Genomic DNA, 19,805 nt, shown 5'->3' with positions numbered 1-19,805 from the left:
ATCACTACTGATTACTTCTCTCCCCTCATTCTGTCCAGCATCCAATCCATTCCCATGCGTTTTCAAATCTGTTTCCTAAGTAGCTCTCAAATACGTCCGTCCACTTCTCCCTACCCACACTGCCACTACCCTACCTTAATCCAGGGTCACCACCATTTCTCACCAGCATTATCGCCAACAACCTTGTAACTCCTCTATCTCCCGCCAGGCTAGAGCCAAAGTGAACTCTTGCTGAAATACAAAGCCTATCTAATTAAGCCCCCATTTTAAATCCAGCAAAGGCTTTATTACCTTCAAGATGAAGTCCAAACTCCTTAACATAACAAAAAAGGTCCTTCATGTGAGATACCAATTAATTTCTTCACTCCCATCACTGTCATTCTCACATCTATGCCTTTGCACAGGCTGTTCCCTGTTTTTAAGTCCTCTGTCCACCCATCCCTGTCTCCCAGCTAACTCTACCTCATCATCAGGTTTTAGCTTAAATGCCACTTCCTCCAAGAAATCTTCCTTTGACCCTGGGGATCTGCCTATATGCTCCTCAGAGCACCCTGTGCTTTCTATTATCTTACACTAAAACTAAAACCAGGTATGCTTGTCTTCCTGTTGACAGGAGACTTGCCTATCTGCCCATCTGGACTGAAAACACTCAGAGGACACAAAATGTCTTACTCACTTAAAGATCCCCAGTGCCTAGAACAGGCTTGGTGACAGCAGATGTTCAATAAATATTTAGTGAGCAATTGAACAAAAAGACTAAAATTCTTAAACAGTTTAGTTTCTTTCCTCTGACTAAAAAAGTCCTAACTGAACTGGTGATCTGTACCTGCATGATCTGGTTTCAACCCACCTGTCTAGCCTTTTCTCCCACTACTTCTGTTTCATTTCCTTCATGTGACAATTATACGGCATTACTAGCTGAGATTTAAACATGCCCTTTTCTTTCTTATTTCAGTAATGGTTCACTCCTGCGACTGCCACCTCTCCTTTCAGTTAAAATCAAACCTAGTTTTTAACAAAGAAACAAAAACGATGCCTTCCTGATTCTTTCCAACCCATAATCTCTCCTTCCTAAGATGAAATAAACATTACATTTATAACTTTTATGAATTATATTCTACCCTGTACAACGGTTGTTATGAATTTATTTGATTCTCTTAATATATTCTAAGTTTTCAAAAAGCAAGTCGAGTTGATCTTCATTATTTGTGGACTTTGTATTTGCGAGTTTGCTCACTAAAATGTATCTGCAACACCAAAATCAACATTCACAGGGCTTTCATGATCATTTGTGAACACGTGCAAAGCAGTGAAAAATTTGAATCATCTGTCGCACACATTCCCAGTTGAGGTCAAAAGGGATGCTCTGCCTTCTTGTTTCAGTTCTCATACTGTAAACAAGCATCTTTTCTCTGATCCATTCAGTGCCATGTTTTTTCACATCTTTGTGCTTGTTGTTGGTGATTCCACTGTTTAATATGGCCCCCAAGTCTAGTGATGAAGTGCTGTCTTAGTGTTCCTAAGCATAAGAAGGCTGTGATGCGTCTTAGAGAAAAAATACCTCTGTTCGATAAGCTTTGTTCAGGCACGAGGTATGCTCACCCTGAGTTCAATGCTAATGAATCAACTATATGTGTGTGTGTATATATATATATATATATATATATATATAAAATAAGGTGTTTTTAAACAAACACACATAAAACGAGGTTATGTACTGATTGATGAAAATGTTATGACCAGAAGCCCACAAGAACCTAACCCTGTATTTCCCCTAGGAGTAATGGCTCAGTATTTGCTAATTCAGTGTTTGTGGTGGCTATAGAACATTAATGCCTCAAATAAGAAGAAACGGCTGTACTATATATTATGCATTTCTGTTTCCCTCTCAGTGCCTAACAATGAATGCCACAGATAAAAGGGTTATTTAGTAACTAACTAATGAATACATAAATGAAACCCATGATCTCTTGGTAACAGAGAGGGGGATGGAAGAGAAGGAAGCTGAAGCTAAGACTAAGATATGAATAGATTAAGAAATGAATAGATGGGACTAAAATTAACATCCCCCACCAACAAACACCCAAGGAGAATGACATGAGAAATGCCACCCTCACAAAAATTTTTTTTAAAAAAGCTATCACGGAATAACGTTTTAATCTGAGGTCTTTTGAGGGTACAGCCAGAAAGACCTGTTAATTTGCTATCTCCCCTAAAATTAACTGACCCCTAACAAATACTTAAAAAGTTAAGATACCTTAGCATAAGATTTCTATGTCCCACAGAAACATGTGAAGAGCTAAAATATGAAATCTAGGCTAAAAAAAATACTTCAAAAACTTTAAATCTCCTCCTACTCATGCTCAGGGTCAACTATGGATCTGAGAGCTATCAAGGATTTCACTCCTATAGATGCTGTAATTCTTATATACACGCAGCCCTCGCTTTGCACAGCACCTTGTTAACTGAAACTTGTACATACTGGAACCATGTCCTAGCTTTGTACAATCTGTTACCACAGAAGAGCTGTGCAAAGCAAAGACTAAAAGAATAGCATTAATTTCCTGTGTGTTCCTTTCAAAGTAATGCAAACGGCAGAGGCAAGTGAGCACATTTTATTGCTTGCTTCACATTCTATTCTGTAAGATGGCCAAATTTATTTGTTTATTGGTTTTTAAAGACTTATGTAACTCTATGGGCCAGGCAATTTCCTAAGCCCTTTACAAATAATTCATCTAATCCTCCTAAGAATTCAGCAAGGCAGATACTATTATTATCCTAATTTTACAGATGAGAAAACTGAGGCAAAAAGAGGCTAAGTATCTCATTCAATGCCACACAACCATCAAGAGGCGATCTCAGGATTTGAACCTAGGCAGTCTAACTCCAGAAATACAGGTCAAGAGCTTATGCTCCTAACTGCTATGTTATAGTCATGATTTTAACCAGTGCCCTCTTCTACTCTTGTCCCCTCTCTGATCCATTATCCAACTCAGCACTAAGGGTAAGCTACATAAGTGGGATCATTTCACTCCCTTGCTTATCAAAATTCCTCACTGGCTTCTTATTACACTCACAATAAATTCAAACTCCATGCAATGGCCTACAATACCGCTCTTCTTCCATGCTCTTGCCACACTGTTCTCTGACTCTCTTACCAGCTCTTTCCCCACTTAGGGCCTTTGCTCATTCTGTAATATCCTCTGCCTAGAACACTCTTTGCTCTACTCTCTGCACTCTACTTTAAATTCTTTAAGTCTTAACAGAGATGCCATATCCTCAGAAAGGCCTCCTTTGACCACCCTATTTAAAATGGCCCCATTTATCATTCTCTACTTCAGCCCCTTTTCTTTTTTTTTTTTTTTGAGGAAGATTAGCCCTGAGCTAACTGCTGCCAATCCTCCTCTTTTTTCTGAGGAAGGCTGGCCCTGAGCTAACATCCATGCCCATCTTCCTCTACTTTACATATGGGACACCTACCACAGCATGGCTTGCCAAGCGGTGCCATGTCCGCACCCGGGATCCGAACTGGCAAACCCCAGGCTGCTGAAGTGGAATGTGCACACTTAACTGCTGTGCCACCGGGCCAGTCCCCAGCCCCTTTTCTTCATAACACTTAAAAAATATATAATAATTTTGTTCACATGTTCTTTTTACCTATCTCTCTCAACACAAACTTGTTTACGACTGTACTTCAAGTATCTGAAAGAGCTCCAGATGATCAATAAATATTCATTAAATGAATAAGCCAGGTTATCCTGTGGCTTCCTGCAATTCTTACTACAATTCCTCATTCTCTTTGTCATATGGGTATCTGACCTGAGAAGCATACCTATAATATGAGTCTTAGAGATTATACAAACATGAAGAATATACTCTAAATCAATCACTAAAAGATGATCATCACATATTCTAAAAAACTCATATCTGAAAAATGTTAATCAGTCTAAAAGGAATGTCAATTATGTGTTATTATTTTCTAATTACTCCTTATAAATCCCAACATGACCAAAGGAATATTACTTGTGCTAAATTCAAACACTGTTTTTGTATCTCCAGCAAATTTCTCAAGCTTTTCTACTCTTAATGTTCACATTACTTGTATTTAATTACTTAAAATTGTGTGATTTTGCTGCGTCCTAATGTATACACATATATAATTTTTCTATTTGTTGGAAAAATGCCACTCTCAGCATATAACCAGTTTTTTCCAATTTAAGTGAAAAGAATTTCATATTCCAAATGAATTATGTATTTGATTCGGGGGTAAAGTAGGCATAAGTCTACACTTACGATATACATCCTAAGATTATCTGCAGAAAATTAATCCTTAAAACTTATTTCTACAAATGTCACAAACATAGATATTTTACACTTGTTTGCTAAATAAAGTGTCAACATCCAGCATTCTAATTAGAAAGTGCTGCCATAATTGAGATTTAAATTACTCAGTAATCAGCTGAACACTATAAACAATTCAAAAGCCAAACAGGAGTTATAATACGACAGAAGTATGTGAATTGCAGGTAGACAGTTCTAAGAGGAAATATCATTAGGAAGAACACATTCTATGGAAGCATTTTATTGACATAACCAGAGTATCTTCAATATATACACTTGCATAGCATACGCTATGATTTTTGTCTTTTCATACTTGATTTATGGAAAGCAAATTACATTGCTGGAGGTGGGAAAAGCAGGGAGAGAACAGCAACGTAATATCCTTCACAAATCTTATTCTCTCAAGGTTTAAAAATATGAAAACAAAATCTTAAACTTTAATTATCCAAAAGAAAAATACCACCACCACACTTCCAAAGAGTTCTCTGCCCCACGTGCCAACTCTTTGTACTGTAGATGTTCCTACAAACTCAGAAGTTCTAGCAACATCTTAATTATGACAAAAATCTCTCTATATAATCTACCATATAATCCCTACTTTAGAAATCTGCCTCATCACCAAAAGGAACCAAACCCAGGGGTCCTTGGAGAAATGGGTGACCCCAGGGCAGAAGCAGTGAAAGTATAGGATAAGCTTGAAACATCTTGTGCCAGAGAGAAGTGCTCAAAAAAAAAGGCATGTCAAAGGACCAGGGAGCTTTACAGGGCTCCCATTGCCCAAATGAGTGACAACTTGGGTATTGAAACAAATAAGGGCAGTAACGGATTACAACTCATCGAATAACGTGAAAATTCATAAGGGAGGGAAGGAAGGAAGAAAAAAAATGAGAGTTCTTGCTTACAGTAAACTGATAAATAGAGAGAGATGGGTGGAGCTGGGGGGCGTGGGGGAACCACCATTTGTAACCATTATAGTAAAGACTGGCACAAGCAAGAAGCATCAGTAGATGCTAAAACTAGGGGGTGGGTGATCGACGAGGAGAGGTCTCAGAGTATCTCTGCACTGACTGCTTACTAGTTGCAATGAGAAAATAGTACTATACGGTAGAGGAACCAGACAATACCTTGACTGAGTGATCAAAATTAACATCACTAATGAGGAAAAGACATTATTTTCTTCCTGAAAAGGGCATATCACTTAATGTAACATTTCAGCTGAGAATATATAACCTGAGGAAACATCAGCTAAACTTTTTTTTTTTTAAATATTGGCACCTGAGCTAATATCTGTTGTTAATCTTTTTTTTTTCCTCCTTCTTCTCCCCAAAGCTCCCCAGTACATAATTGTATATTCTGGTTGTAGGTCCTTCTGGTTGTGCTATGTGGGACGCTGCCTCAGCATGGCCTGATGAGCAGTGCCACGTCCACGCCCAGGATCCAAACCGGCGAAACCCTGGGACACTGAAGCAGAGTGTGGGAACTTAACCACTCGGCCACAGGGCCTCCCCCTCAGCTAAACTTAAATTGAGGGATATTCTATAAAATAACAGGCCTGTAATCTTCAAAAATGCAATGCCATGAAAGACAAAGAAAGGTTAAGAAACTCTTCATTAAAGGAGACTAAAGAGTCATGACAATTAAATACAATACATGATCCTGGACAGAATCCTGTACTGGAGTGGGACAACTGACAAAACTGGAATATGGACTACAGAGAGATAAAGTTGTTGTTTCAATGGTACTTTTTCTGAACCTAATAATTATACTGTGCTTATGTAAGAGAATAATCCTTGTTCTTAGGAAATGCACTCTGAAGTCTTGAGGCAAAGGGGGCATGTAACCTACTTTCAAATGGATCAGAAAAGTGTGTGAGAGTGTGTGTGTATAGACATAGAGTGGAAGTGAAGGAAAAGAGAGAATGACAAGCAAATATGGAAAATCATAAAAATTGGTGAACCTGGATAAAGAGTACATATGTGCTCTTTACTATTCTTAAAATTAATTTCAAAATAAAAAGTTATTTAAAAATCTGCCTCATTGCACAACACTGTGAATGTACTAAATGCCACTGAATTCAACACTTTAGAATGATTAATTTTATATTATGTGAATTTTACCTCACTAAAAATAAACTTTTTTAAAAATCTGCTTCTACATAACACATACAACTTGGAACAAAGTCAATCTTCATGAAAAGAAGGGGTTGGTATATTTCCTTTCCATTTTGAGCTGTTATGTTCTTGACTCTACAATTTGGAGAACATTTTTTTCAGTGTCAAACTAGGCAATAACTAGCTTTCTCAAGTGCAATCACTCCTACCTTAAAGCATCAGAATGTAGATAGAGAGTAAACATTATGCTTTTAGATAAAGAATGCATAAGTTTTAATGTAAAGGAAGTTTATCAGAGTTAAAACACATTAAGAAATTTAGGATTACTTGATTTTTTTTTTTCTGGTGAGGAAGACTGGCCCTGAGCTAACATCTGTTGCCAATCTTCCTCTTTTTGCTTGAAGAAGATTGTTCCTGAGCTAACACCTGTGCTTCCTCTACTTTTTGCATGTGGGATGCTGCCACAGCATGGCTTGATGAGCGGTGTGTTGGCCCGTGCACCCAGGATCTGAACCTGCAAATTGCAGGCCAGTGAAGTGCACTGTGAGAACTTAACCACTATGCCACTGGGCCAGCCCCTAGGCTTACCTGATTTTTATAATTAATAGTCATTTTATTTTATATTTAAGTTATAGTGAAAGGAACAACTAGTTATATTAAGTTATACAAATCTTACTCTTTTGGGACACCAACCACCACACTTCCTCCCCAAACCATGTCAGCATGTCAAGAAGTCTTAAGTATTTGCATCAGTAAAAATACCTAAAGGTCAAACATTTTATTCAACTAATAAATAGGCCAAAAACACCCTCAATAAAACTCTTAGGATTGTTCTAGTTACAAAGTTTTCCTGTAACATAGTAACCTATTACCATATTTAATGACAAAAGTTAATAAAAGCTGGCAAGACATATTTAGATACAATAGTAATAGACTATTTATGACTCTAAATAACTAGGACACCCATTCCCACTTGCTAGAAAAACTTTTAGCCAAATATACAGCATAAAATATTTATTTGGAAGTTGTTTTGCAAATATCAGTCATTACAAATTCAACTGTTTATCTTATAGTACACATTATCAATTCAAGCACAAGTTCCTCAACTGCAATTTTTTTTTTTTAAGGAAGATTAGCCCTGAGCTAACTGCTGCTAATCCTCCTCTTTTTGCTGAGGAAGACTGGCCCTGAGCTAACATCCGTGCCCATCTTCCTCTGCTTCATATGTGGGATGCCTACCACAGCATGGCTTGCCAAGTGGTGCCATGTCCGCACCTGGGATCCGAACCGGCGAACCCCAGGCCGCCGAAGCAGAACCTGTGGAGTTAACCACTGTGCCACTGGGCCAGCCTCCTGCAGTTTTTAAATTCTAAAAGCCTGAGCTCCCAAGGCCTTCTTTTTTTTTTTAAAGTATGGGAATATTATTCCTATTCGACAACCAAAAACATTCCTACTCTGTACTTAAAGCAGCTGCACTGTTTTGTGTCTGTTTAATTGTGAAACAATCTTTCCTATTGATGGCAGTTGCTTAAGGCCATTTGCACAGGTTGTTTTTTTTTGTAAATCGATTTTTTTTAAAAGAAAGGACAGTGTGATGTTTTTCTTGTCAAGAAGTATTATACGTTAAAATAGTTTCACAAGCAGATCAAATATCCAAGATATTAAAAAAAGGAGTATAGCTAAGAATTTTATTTGCATTATAGATCCCAATTTCACTTTTTACAGGTATGATAAAATAGCCATTAAAATAATTTTAATAGTAAAAATATACCTTTAAAGGGGTTTAAAAGTTTATTTAAAAAGTTCACCAACTTTTAAACTCCGATTAATTACAACTAATCTAGGGAATAAGTCTTTGTTCATTTATACCTTTTAATTTGGGGTTACAGCTTTTTAAAATTGTCTTTGAATTGACTTCATGTCCACTGGATAAATACTTAGTAGTGGGATAGCTGGATCATAAGGTATTTCTATTTTTAACTTTTTGAGAAATCTCCATACTGCTTTCCAGAGTGGCTGTACCAGTCTGCATTCCCATCAGCAGTGTATGAGGGTTCCCTTGCATCCTTATGTTCACTGCAGCATTATTGACAGTAGCCAAAATGTGGAGGCAACCCACGTGCCCATCAATGGATGAATGGATAAAGAAGATGTGGTGTGTGTACATATACATATACATATATATGTATATGTATACATATATATACTATACGGAATACTACTCAGCCACAAAAAAGACAAAATTGCGCCATTTGCGACAATATGGACAGACCCTGAGGGTATTATGCCACGGGAAATAAATCAAAGACAGACAAACCCGGTATGATTTCACTCATATATGGAAGATAAACACATGGATAAGGAGAACAGATTAGTGGTTAATGGAGGGGAAGGGAGTGGGGGGAGGGCAAAAGGGGTAAAGTGGTACGTATGTACGATGATGGATAAAAACAAGACTATTGGTGGTGAACATGATGCAGTCTATACAGAAACTGAAACATAGTGATGTACACCTGAAATTTACACAATATAAGCCAATAAAGTTGTCTGATGACAAAACTAAATAAACAAAATCAAAGAAGAATTTTCTTGAGAACACAACGGTAATCATTTTTGCAATATACTAACTGATTTAATTCTCTTAAATGTCTTGGAAGGTAGACCTTATCCCCATTTTATACAGCAGAAGTGGTACCCCTCCCCCACCCTTCATTTAAAAACAAAATTGAAACCCAAAGAAATCTGTTCAGCTTGGACACATTCATTACCAATTATCTTTTTAAAATACGTGGTACTCTGTTTAAAATACCCTACTAGTGCAGTTTCATTAAACGCGTTATTTGACTCCAGGAAAAAATCGAAAAGAAAATATTGAAATTAGTTAATCTTAAAAAAGAAAATGCATAAAACCCTTCTAAGAGAATGATAAAATGATGAGTTATTCTGCACTGGGACAATATGTGAAAATTACATCTTTATAGATATAAAACTTTATTTTGTACAATCTGATTACATCACTTACTGATTTTTTTCACATCTATATCCTTATGTTTAGGTGCAGTGCCAAATAGCAAACACTAACTGAAGGTACATAACCATCCTATCAACAAAAAACCCTATCAACAAAATGATAAAAGGAGAAATCTTGAACCTCAACAGTGGTAAGCTTGTAAAACTATCTCCACGTGAACTCAAATACTTGGCATTTTGTTTAAATTAAGTAAGTTTTTTCATTTTCCATCCGTGATTGATTTAAACTTAGATTTACCCAAATGCATTTCCAAATCCCAAAAACTAGACTCAACTTTTCTTACATGAAGGGAATTGTTTCCAGAACCTCACTACTAAAATTTTAAAAACTTTATAATTTATCTCCCCTCAAGCTTTCAAAAAAACCAACCATCTACACTTTAAATTATTTAATTTGGACTATTTGATTGTTGTAGAAGGGGGACCTCCTTTTTTCAACAGAACAGCTTCTCACAGCGTTCAATGATGTCACCCTATGCTTGGAACCATTTCAGAGTAGGTTCTTACCAGTGAGCCTACATCATTTGACCTGTGTTTCAGATTTTTGACTCCATGTCTGATACTTCATTTGGCCTCACTTTCCTTTCAGCAAATACACATTTTTAAAATACCAGGATCTATCTCCTTCATGAACCTTTTGCTCAGTCTTAATTGTTCTTTCCATTCTCTGAATTTCTACAGTATTTATACCCTGTACCCCAAATTCAGATATCACACCTTCTTGTATCATTCTCTATTTCTTTTCCATGTGCTTTTCATGTGCACCCTCTTGACAGAATCATAAGCTGCCACTGGAACCATAAGGTCTATCTCTTGTCTTACGGTACTCTACAGGGATCATGGTAGGTATTTAATAAGCATCACTGAAGAACCCTTATAAGGTATGGCCAAGATTAGTAAGGATATCAGCAACATATTTTCAATTATTGTATAACTTTTAAATATTTATAACTTAGGTCAAAATAAACTACTTGGATAGGTACATAATGAACTAAGAAAAACTATTCCTAAATGATCCAATTTGAACATAAGAAAAATTGGGAAAAGTTGTGCATAAATCACAAATTAATATGACATAGGACTATGGGCACAACAAACTGACCACAACATAAAGATCACAGGATTAAGTGAAACTTATTAAAGTTCTGGAAGCTGGTTACAGAGGACTACTAATTCTGAAGCACAAAATACAGTTCATGACTATCACAACATTTTTTAGGATTAATTACAGTGAGTACCTTTGTTACAATAGTGAAGATTTTCTTTTTCACCTACAGAAACATCTGTCTCCTTCCCTTTCGTTGAGAGGAATCCAACTTACAGATGTTATTCAGAGTAGCCCAAGAGGCTAGAACAATTTTCCTTTATGACAGGTACAAACAGGGAAAAAATAATGAACGCTCTCAAAATTTGGTTCACAAATGTTAAGTACTATAAATTTTTTTCCCAGTAATTTTTAACTTGTATAAGGTATATATTAGTAATTCACCTTTATTATAGTGAAATATAACAATTTTTTGTTTAATGTTTTGCAAAAGTCAGCAAAAACTTTTAAATATATGTTCTGAAAGCAGATCATCTAGATTTAAATCTAGACTCTATTTTCTAAATATGTTATTTTGGGCAAGTTCCTGGACTTCTGTGTGGCCAGCTTCCTCATCAACAAATTGAGAATAATAATGATGTTGTCACCATTGTTCTTGGCACATGGCAAACGCTCAATAACTATTAGCTTTTATTAGAAACATCTAGACTTAAAAGGTCTCCTTGGTAATAAAAATCAACTTATCAAATTTAACATACTCATTCAAAAATATTTCTTGAGCGCTTACTATACGTCGTACACTGTTCTAGGAGTTAGTAATACAGCAGTAACAAAACAAAGTCCCTGTCCTCAAGGAGCTTACATTCCAGACGCAGCCGACAATACATGTAAACAAAAGAAGCAGAGGGGAAAAAAAGAGTGATGTGTGTGAATGCACGCTATTTTATACAGGAAGAGAACTAAGAGAAAGGTGGTAGATGAAGTCAGAGGGGGCAGCAGAGAGCCAGATCACGTAGAGGCTGGTAAGCAGTGAGAGAAGGGACTGGGAGACTTCTGGCAGATACGACTTAATATTTTTAAAGAAATCACTCTTGTTGCTGTGTGGAGAGCAGATAACAGGGTCAAAATTTTTATGTGGCTTCATGAGAAATGAGTCACACTTCAAAAGCCCATTCAGTACCAAACTTAAAACTATAAGCCAAACACATCAAACTAAGGATATCATTTAACCATGGTGGTTTAAACTGCAAATAGAAACACAGCTTTAATCATACAACCTTAAGTCACTTTAAAAAATGACAACTAAAGAATGAAGATGAGAATTAATAGAAAAAAGCTCAGTATGTTTATTTGCATTGTTCTTTTCATGCTAAAAATGCATAAAAACAAATGGCAAGAGAAACAAGAAACTGAATTTTCAATGCATGTCTTTTTTTCTATAATAAAAATATAAGGCTACCTGGATGAGAATTTTTGAGTAAAGCATTTCAAAAGCATGCATACACATTTACTACATAATGGTATTTGTGTGGAAGTTATAAAAAAAACTTATACTAGAATTATGTAGAACTTAAATGCACTCCTAAGAATTCAGAAATTAAAATTCGTATGTCAAAAGAGGACATTTTAAAATAATTGGCTAACTAGACTTTTCTTAAGTGAAGTACAAAATATGCCTGTTTGTTGCATATTAACGAAATCACTCATATTTAATAATTCATTAGCTAAATCTATCTACAAGTCATAAATACCTATAAATTGGTTCCAACATGGGACTATGTTATGTTCTTTTACCTGTATTTAATTTCCAGGCTAAAAGGCTCTGGTAAGCCAAAAGACTTTCTTTGCCAATTTGGGAGAATGGGTTGAGTAATTGGAAAGCCCTTTCTGCAACGTGCTTTCCTTGTGAATAGCACATCTATTGTCAGAGATCATGAATTTGATACCATATTTTAGAGGGTTCTTTTTCTTGATATTGTTCAGTCTCTTTAAGGATAAAATGTCAACTTCAATTTGCCTTCATAAAATAAATCTTTTTACAGTTTAGAAGAAATGTTTTACATTAGCAGTATCTTTAAAATCTTGAGAAAATTCAAAACAAACAACAAAAATTAGCAGATGGAAATTACAGTATGTCTTTCCAAAGACTTTATTCCTCAACATGTCTTTCAAAAGAGTTACTTCTGTAATATGTTTTATAATATTAAAGTAAGAGCATTTATGATTAGGTCAACACAACACAAGGCACACACAATAGTGACATTTCCATGAGTTTCCCTATATGTAGGTTAAGATGTCTATTCAAGTGAAGAGTTTTAGGAGACAGGGCCCTCTGAAAATAATGATTCACAGAGTAAGACACAGTTCTTATATATTTGTGAGTAATCAAGTACTAGACAACAATATTTTCTTTATTCTTTCAAACATTATTATTTCTTTGACTTTTCTGGATGTTATAAATTATTTTGGGCAATAATAATAGGTGTTTCAAGAGTTTTATGTTAAGCACCATGCTAAGTGTTTCACATGCATTTAATCCTCATAAGAACCCTTTTACAGATACGGAAATTTATAGATAGGGAAATTTAGAGATACTGTTTCAATGCCCAATATTACCGCTTCTTCGTAGTGGACTTAGGATTTCAATCCAGCTCTGTTCTCAGAATCACAAACTGTTTCCTAGATCCATTAAATAACACCTAGAGGTGCCTAGGTATACCAGGAGAGTGTGTATGGCTAGGAAATTACTATAAAAATACATTTACAGACACACACACATAATTAGGCCAAACAAGGAAAGTTCATATGAAGTGATACCTTAAAAAAACAGTTAAATACATTGTCCAAGAATGTTAAGTAATGTCAGCTGAGACTAAAAGGAGTTACCTCTTAGTACATAAGACCCATTACAAGTACTAAAAATGTACTTTGAATCTATGAAGTAGTCTTGCTGCTCAAAAATTGGAACGTGAATTTGATCAAGTGACTCGATACAATTACCAATTTACAGGAAATACAGAGGTTAGAGAAACATTTAAATAATCCATGGAGATCCAATTAGCAAAATCCAGACTGCAGGAAATACAAATAATCCAGTTTCTTCAACAAGTAAACAGCAAGGGGAAAAAAAGACGATGGAGGTTGAACCTATAGATTAAGAGAATCAAGAGATATACCCACCAGTCAGAAAAAGCAAAAAGGAATTACAAGGCAATTAAGAAATGAATACTGACTGGACATTTGATATTAAGTAATCATTTTTTTTAAAGGTGTGATAATGGCATCATGGGTATGACAGAAAAAAAAAGACTCCTTACCTCTTAGAGATTGATATATTTATAGATGAAATAATATGGTGTCTGGGATTTGCTTCAACATAATACGGAGCAGGGGTGTTAGGTAGAAGTACAGATGAAGCAAGAGTGGCCAAATTGTTGAAGGTAGGTGTGTACATAGTTCATTACAAAAGTCCATTCGTTTTTGGATATATTTGAAATTTTCCATAATAAAAGCTAAAAAATAAATTCCAGCTAGATATAAAATCTAGATATAACTGTCAAAGATAAAACAATAAAATTTCTTCAAGATTAAAAAAGGTTACTTAAGCTGTCTATACTCTTTTTTCTTAAAGGAAATATTACATAAACACCAGAAACAAGTAAGAAAGTAATACAAGAGCATGGAAAAATGTTCAACTGTGGAGCCATACTATAAAAACTTGGAGTACTAATAAGTGGTACTTAAAATAAAAAAGGCCAAGTACTTTTAATGGATGTCTTGGTAAACAGATGAAAAACTACTTGTAAACTAACTTTAAAGGCCACAGGAAAACATAAGAGTTAAAAAGCTAAGTGCTTTTTAAAAGCACCTTAACAGTAGTCCCACATGGACTAATTTAAACTACAGAAAATCATCCCTAAGAAGTGCTGGCAGAAGATAAATTTAACTCATCTTTCTTGGAATTAAATCCTTAATATCTACTTGTGTCCAGTTACTAGAAGAGAGGAAAGATAATTAATTTACTGTTTCAAAGAAAAGCTGATACGGGAAGACTAGATAGCTGACAATCATCTTTGCTTTCAAGTTCTAAGAAGCAAACTGAACAGAGATTTACTGGTAAGATAAGGAAAACAAGGAGGAAAACATCTGAGGACTGAAAGAAAAGCAAACGAATGATAAATAAGTCCAAGTTGTGGCATATTTATAGTGGCAAGGTTCTTGAAGGCAGGTACAGTATTGTACTTTCAACTGAGTTCAGAAAATACAGAACTAATCCTATAAATAATAAACATATTATTTGGTGAAATAATTGAACAAACTATTTTCTATAAAACCAAAAGATTCTCCCTTGGGGTCAGCTAGAGTAGAACAGTAGTTTCTACAGCTCTACTACATTACCAAAACATTTAGGAATTAAAAACATGCAAATAACATCAACAAAAATCAACTTATGGGGGGGAAATGCAAGCTGTGCTTAAAAGAATAACTTAAAATGGACTGCCTATAGCAGTTGCCTTAAGACCTTGGCCAGCACTGTTTGAATCACTATCACAGAATAAGGGCCACTGATGAAATAGATTTACCATTAATATTACTCCCTGCGATGAAAAAGAAGGATTAGCAGGGCTTGAACAACAAGTAACAGTTTTTATCTACCACTACCATATTGCCTTCACTACATTTTCAAAATCTGGAGGAAAAACAGAACTGTAGCAACTTTCAATTTATACCATGTCTGGGATGACAACACATAGAAGTATCTCATTTTTTTAGAGCCTCAAATAAAGGGAGGCAGGTCACAGGATAACAATGATCAAGCTAGTCTTAGTTGGTGGGAGTGGTGTCACTTATCCCTTCCTGCCACAGTTGCTTTTTATGCAACTTGAGTACAAACGGGAGGAAACTGGAACTCCAAGCCCTGGCTGGCCTATGGTTTTATCTGCTTTCCTCAGTTCCACAATGCTCTGCAAAACAGAGCCATTTAATACCACCAGGAGGTGCAATAATTGTGGAAAATCTCTCCCCACCCTCCATAAAAGACTTCAAGGTCTCAAAAGCCAGTATTTGAAATATATCATTATATTTAAGAGCTGCCACCATACTGGATCTAACAGTAGCTCCAGGGAACACATTTTGAAGAATCCATTTTTCGTTCTGAAGTAAACCTCATCGGGCAGGGATATATGCTAAACAAAAGTCCTAGTTTTCCTCAGTTGTGGGTCTGCCCTTATTTACTACATGAAGCATTTAAATGTAACATTTATTGATTACTACTTTTTTTTTTTTAACAAACTTCTTTTTTCAGCCAAAACTATCTCCACAGGATAATGACTTCCCAAAATTTATCTGCTACTATGAAATACTAGTTCCAGGGTTTTTTTCCCTGATGGAAATTCACATCTCCAAACAGCCAGAGAAGTTGGAAAAAGTCTTACTCTAGCCCAATCCTCTCATTTTATAGATAAGGAATCCATGGTCTGGAGCTTCATGTGATTCTGCCTCAAATCACACATGTCTAGTTTAACAGGAAGTGTCAGAATCTAAACCCAGGTCTCCAAAACCCTAACCTGTGCCCTTTCTATGATATAAAGCCTCATTCTATTAATCCAAGCTCTCAGAGCAATCCTTAATCACTTCATTGTTTCCTCATCTGCAAGTTCCCTCATCACCTTATCCTATTGATAATCAGAGCAGTCATTCTATGGATCTGCTTCACCTCCATTATGGCATTTTAAGATGAACAGTCTCAAGTGGGCACAGTGCCATAGGTACTGGTTCTATAAGATGCTTACATTTTGGGGGAAGAATTTCTTCTCTCCTGCCAGTGAAAGATGAAAATTAAATCCCGAGTATTCATCAGTAAAAAAACCTCACGTTCTAATCTTAATATCATGTGTCAGACACCCACAAAACCTTTGAAAAGTCCTTGGTGGCAACATTCTTACATGTCCTGAATAACTTGGTTTGAGTCTCCATTCTAAATTGGGTGGTAAAAAGGAAGACAAGTTATTTTTCAACAATGGCTCTTCCATTAGATGACTTCATAGCTATTTACATGGCAAATTTAACCTGAAGCACTTGAAGATGAGTGACATAGGTGATAAAGACAAACAATATGAAACGAACAACAGCAGAGGAATACTGCCTTGATGTCTGTCTAGTGAAAAATGTACAGCCTCTTCAAATTTTTGAGTACCACAAATTTAGTCCTCTAAGATAACAAGATATTTCTTAGTGGTTTTCTTCTGATGTTCTCTGGCTTAGAAATAAAGAGATAGTTCTGTAGAGACTTCTGGACTTTTAAAGACTATTTGAGCTGGTACCTTAGTCTTTATACCATACATTAAAAAGCAACCAATGAATCAGGATCTGGAAAAGAACTGTGATTTTATCTTATCTTTGGAAAGCAAAAGCAAAGGGTATATAAATAGCAAAATAACTGTCTGAGGGCTTAATGGTCAAATGAATAGCTGATGACGGAGAATTATTAATGTCAATCACTTTTCAAACATGGAGCTTCTCTCTTAATGAAGTTTATCCCACTCTCAATGAAGAACATCTGCTATAGTTATCAAAAGTATACTGATCTGCACATATTGTGTGAAGACCTTTATATACTATCTAGGCCCTTAGCCTTTAATCCCCACAACGACATTCTAAGGTAGGTATCTGTCATTATTTTCATATTGCACCTGAGAAAACTGGGGCACTTTAAGTTAAGTAACTTACCAAGGTTACAGAGCTTGAACCCCACCCCCCGCAGGTTCTGAAAGGTGTGTTCCTTAGGCCTTTTACTGTCTCCTTAGAAAGGCACAGAAAATGTAAAAATATGGTCAAACTCTAAATTCTATCCGATGCATAATCCAAACCATTGTGAATTATTTTCTTCTGGTGCCAAGAAAGCCTCAATAGTATGCCACCTACATTTCCTGATTTTAGGTTGGGTGGATGGCACAAATGACCTGGTTTTGTCATCATGCTTATTGCATAATCACCAAAACCCAAAAGGAAGGGGACTGCTTAAATTCTTAAACTTTATTTCCTGCTGGCCTAGAAGACCTTACTTAACCACTATTACATCTGATACACTCAATTTAAGTGTTAATGTTTTCCTACCATAATAAGACACTAAAGTTATCATTTAAGTCTTAAAGGAAATCAACTATGTGTTAGTGATTTTACCTGTCAGAGAAGTTAAAAGCAGATCAACAGGATATAAAGGTAGGTTGCTTTCTTCTTTAGGGGAAATTTCTTAATGACTTGTTAATTAAACTGAATGGAACAAGTGGCTCTCCAAAAACGCAGTGTAACGGAAAAGGAAACGGAGGAAAAGAATCACAAGAAGTTATCTACTTTCACTAGTGTCAGTAAAGCAAAGGATGAGTCTCCTTTTGAGTAACTTCAGCCTGATCGTAATGACCACTTGTTACACCTACCACCCACTCTAACACCTTAGGTTCATTAGGAATGAAACCTTGCAAAGTAAAGGACTTATCCCGACCAGGCCTGAGGTATCCGCACCAAACCCTGAGGGGCAACGAGGGCCAGTGCACTGCGTCCCCCACACCCAAGCCTACGCTGCTGTCCAGGAGGCAAAACCCACAGCCTGGGGCCAAGACAGTCCTCGGGCCAGCGCGGTGACCCAGCTCTAGACTACCCTACCCCCTCCCCTACCAAAGGGTCTGTGCCTAGAGGAGTGGGGGTAGGGGAGGTGAGAAAGGCCTGGCTAGGACTGCAGGGAACTCAGCGGATGTTTCGAACGAGGACGGGTCCCTTCCCAGCCTTGCCGGTGGCGCGGCTCGGGCCCGGGAGAGAGCCGGCCGCCGCCATGATGGGGCTGGCCGGGCCGGGGGGCGTGACGCGGACGCCCCGCGCGCAGGGTCAGCTCCCCGTTCCCCTCACTTCCCTCCCCTGCGTGGGCCTCGGCCACAACTGCCCCCCGATACTCACGCTTTGTCCACCAGCTCCCGCACCTTCCACATGTTCAACATGGTGCCCCGCGCGGGCCGGGCCGCCGCCTCCCTCTCCTGCTCCCCACGGACACCGGAACACTTCCGCGCCGGGACAGATCCAGGCCGGGGTCGCCGCTGCCACCGCCCGCCGCCTCGAACTCTCCCAGTCAGCTCCTTCTCTTCCCACAGCCGCGGCGCCGCCGGTGACACGTCGAGACGCGGGGACAGAAGCGCTGCGTGGAGCGGAAGTGCCCGGCCTTCCGCCCGCTGCGCGCGGAGCACGCCGGGACTTGGAGTTCTCTGCGCGTCAAGCCGGGCTGGTTAAGCTGAGAGTTGGTGTGGTAAGGTTTGCAGGATTTCTGTTAAAGTCTTCCCGTCCTTCTCACCCCTCCCCATCCCCGTGACCTACAGAACCAGAAACTCTGAGGGTGGGGCCCAGCAATCTGTGCTTTAACAAATCCTCCGGTCTCAAGTTTCAGAACCACTGGTATAGGATCTAACCATACTCAAACATGCTTTTCAAATATAAAGTATTGCCATGTTATTAATAATGATTATGCGAAAGTGTGGTTGGCATATGTATTCCTCATTGACAGAAACATCCCTGTATTTGGTTCCAAGCGTCCAAATCTACTTCCTTTCCTGGGCATTAGTTTCCATCCCTGTAAATTGAAGAGGTTGTATTCTAAAACCTATTCCACTCTAATACTATGATACAGTGGTTTTATTTTTAGACAGATACCTATTATGTTTGTCAGATACTTTATTATAAAGCTCAAAAACTCAGTTCACACTCCATGGGAAACTGTACAAACACAGCCCTACAACACTATGACATGCTCAAGAAGTTGGCAGGTTTATATTCTTTTTTTTGAGGAACATTAGCTCTGAGCTAACATCTGCCGCCAATCCTCCTCTTTTTCCTGAGGAAGACTGGTCCTGAGCTGACATCTGTGCCCATCTTCCTCTACTTTATATGTGAGACGCCTGCCACAGCATGGCTTGCTGACTGTGCCAAGTCTGCACACTGGATCTGAACCGGCGCACCCGGGCTGCCAAAGTGGAACGTGCTCACTTAACCGCGGCGCCACTGGGCCAGCCCGGCAGGTTTATATTCTTAATGCATAAATATATACACACACTGCATTCAGTGTTTTATTGCAATAATTGTTGTCACTTCATTTTTAACTTACTCATTTTTGACAGTGTTCATGTTAAAGGTGCAAACAACTCAAAGTTCATTTGGTCCAGCTGCTTAAGTTTTCCAGTTCTTTTCATTCTACACGTATTTATTGAGCATCTTCTATGTGCCAAGAGTGGAGAATA

The 19,805-nt window shown here is 37.5% G+C and overlaps 1 protein-coding gene across 2 annotated transcripts in view; it reads right to left on the bottom strand.

Moving 5' to 3' along the window:
- The window catches only part of CLINT1 (clathrin interactor 1), a 62,487-nt gene extending 43,721 nt beyond the window's left edge, over positions 1-18,766 (bottom strand). The window contains exon 1 of one of the 2 annotated variants that reach the window (XM_023617313.2): positions 18,478-18,766. In XM_023617313.2, the coding sequence (XP_023473081.1) occupies positions 18,478-18,518 (41 nt within the window). In that variant the 5' untranslated portion in view covers positions 18,519-18,766. The remainder of the gene's footprint in view (positions 1-18,477) is intronic. The other variant, XM_023617314.2, reaches the window with a different exon arrangement.
- Positions 18,767-19,805: the final 1,039 nt, after the last annotated feature.

Source organism: Equus caballus, chromosome 14, assembly GCF_041296265.1.
Source record: "Equus caballus isolate H_3958 breed thoroughbred chromosome 14, TB-T2T, whole genome shotgun sequence".
NCBI lineage: Eukaryota > Metazoa > Chordata > Mammalia > Perissodactyla > Equidae > Equus > Equus caballus.
This window is presented reverse-complemented; position numbering and strand designations above follow the sequence as displayed.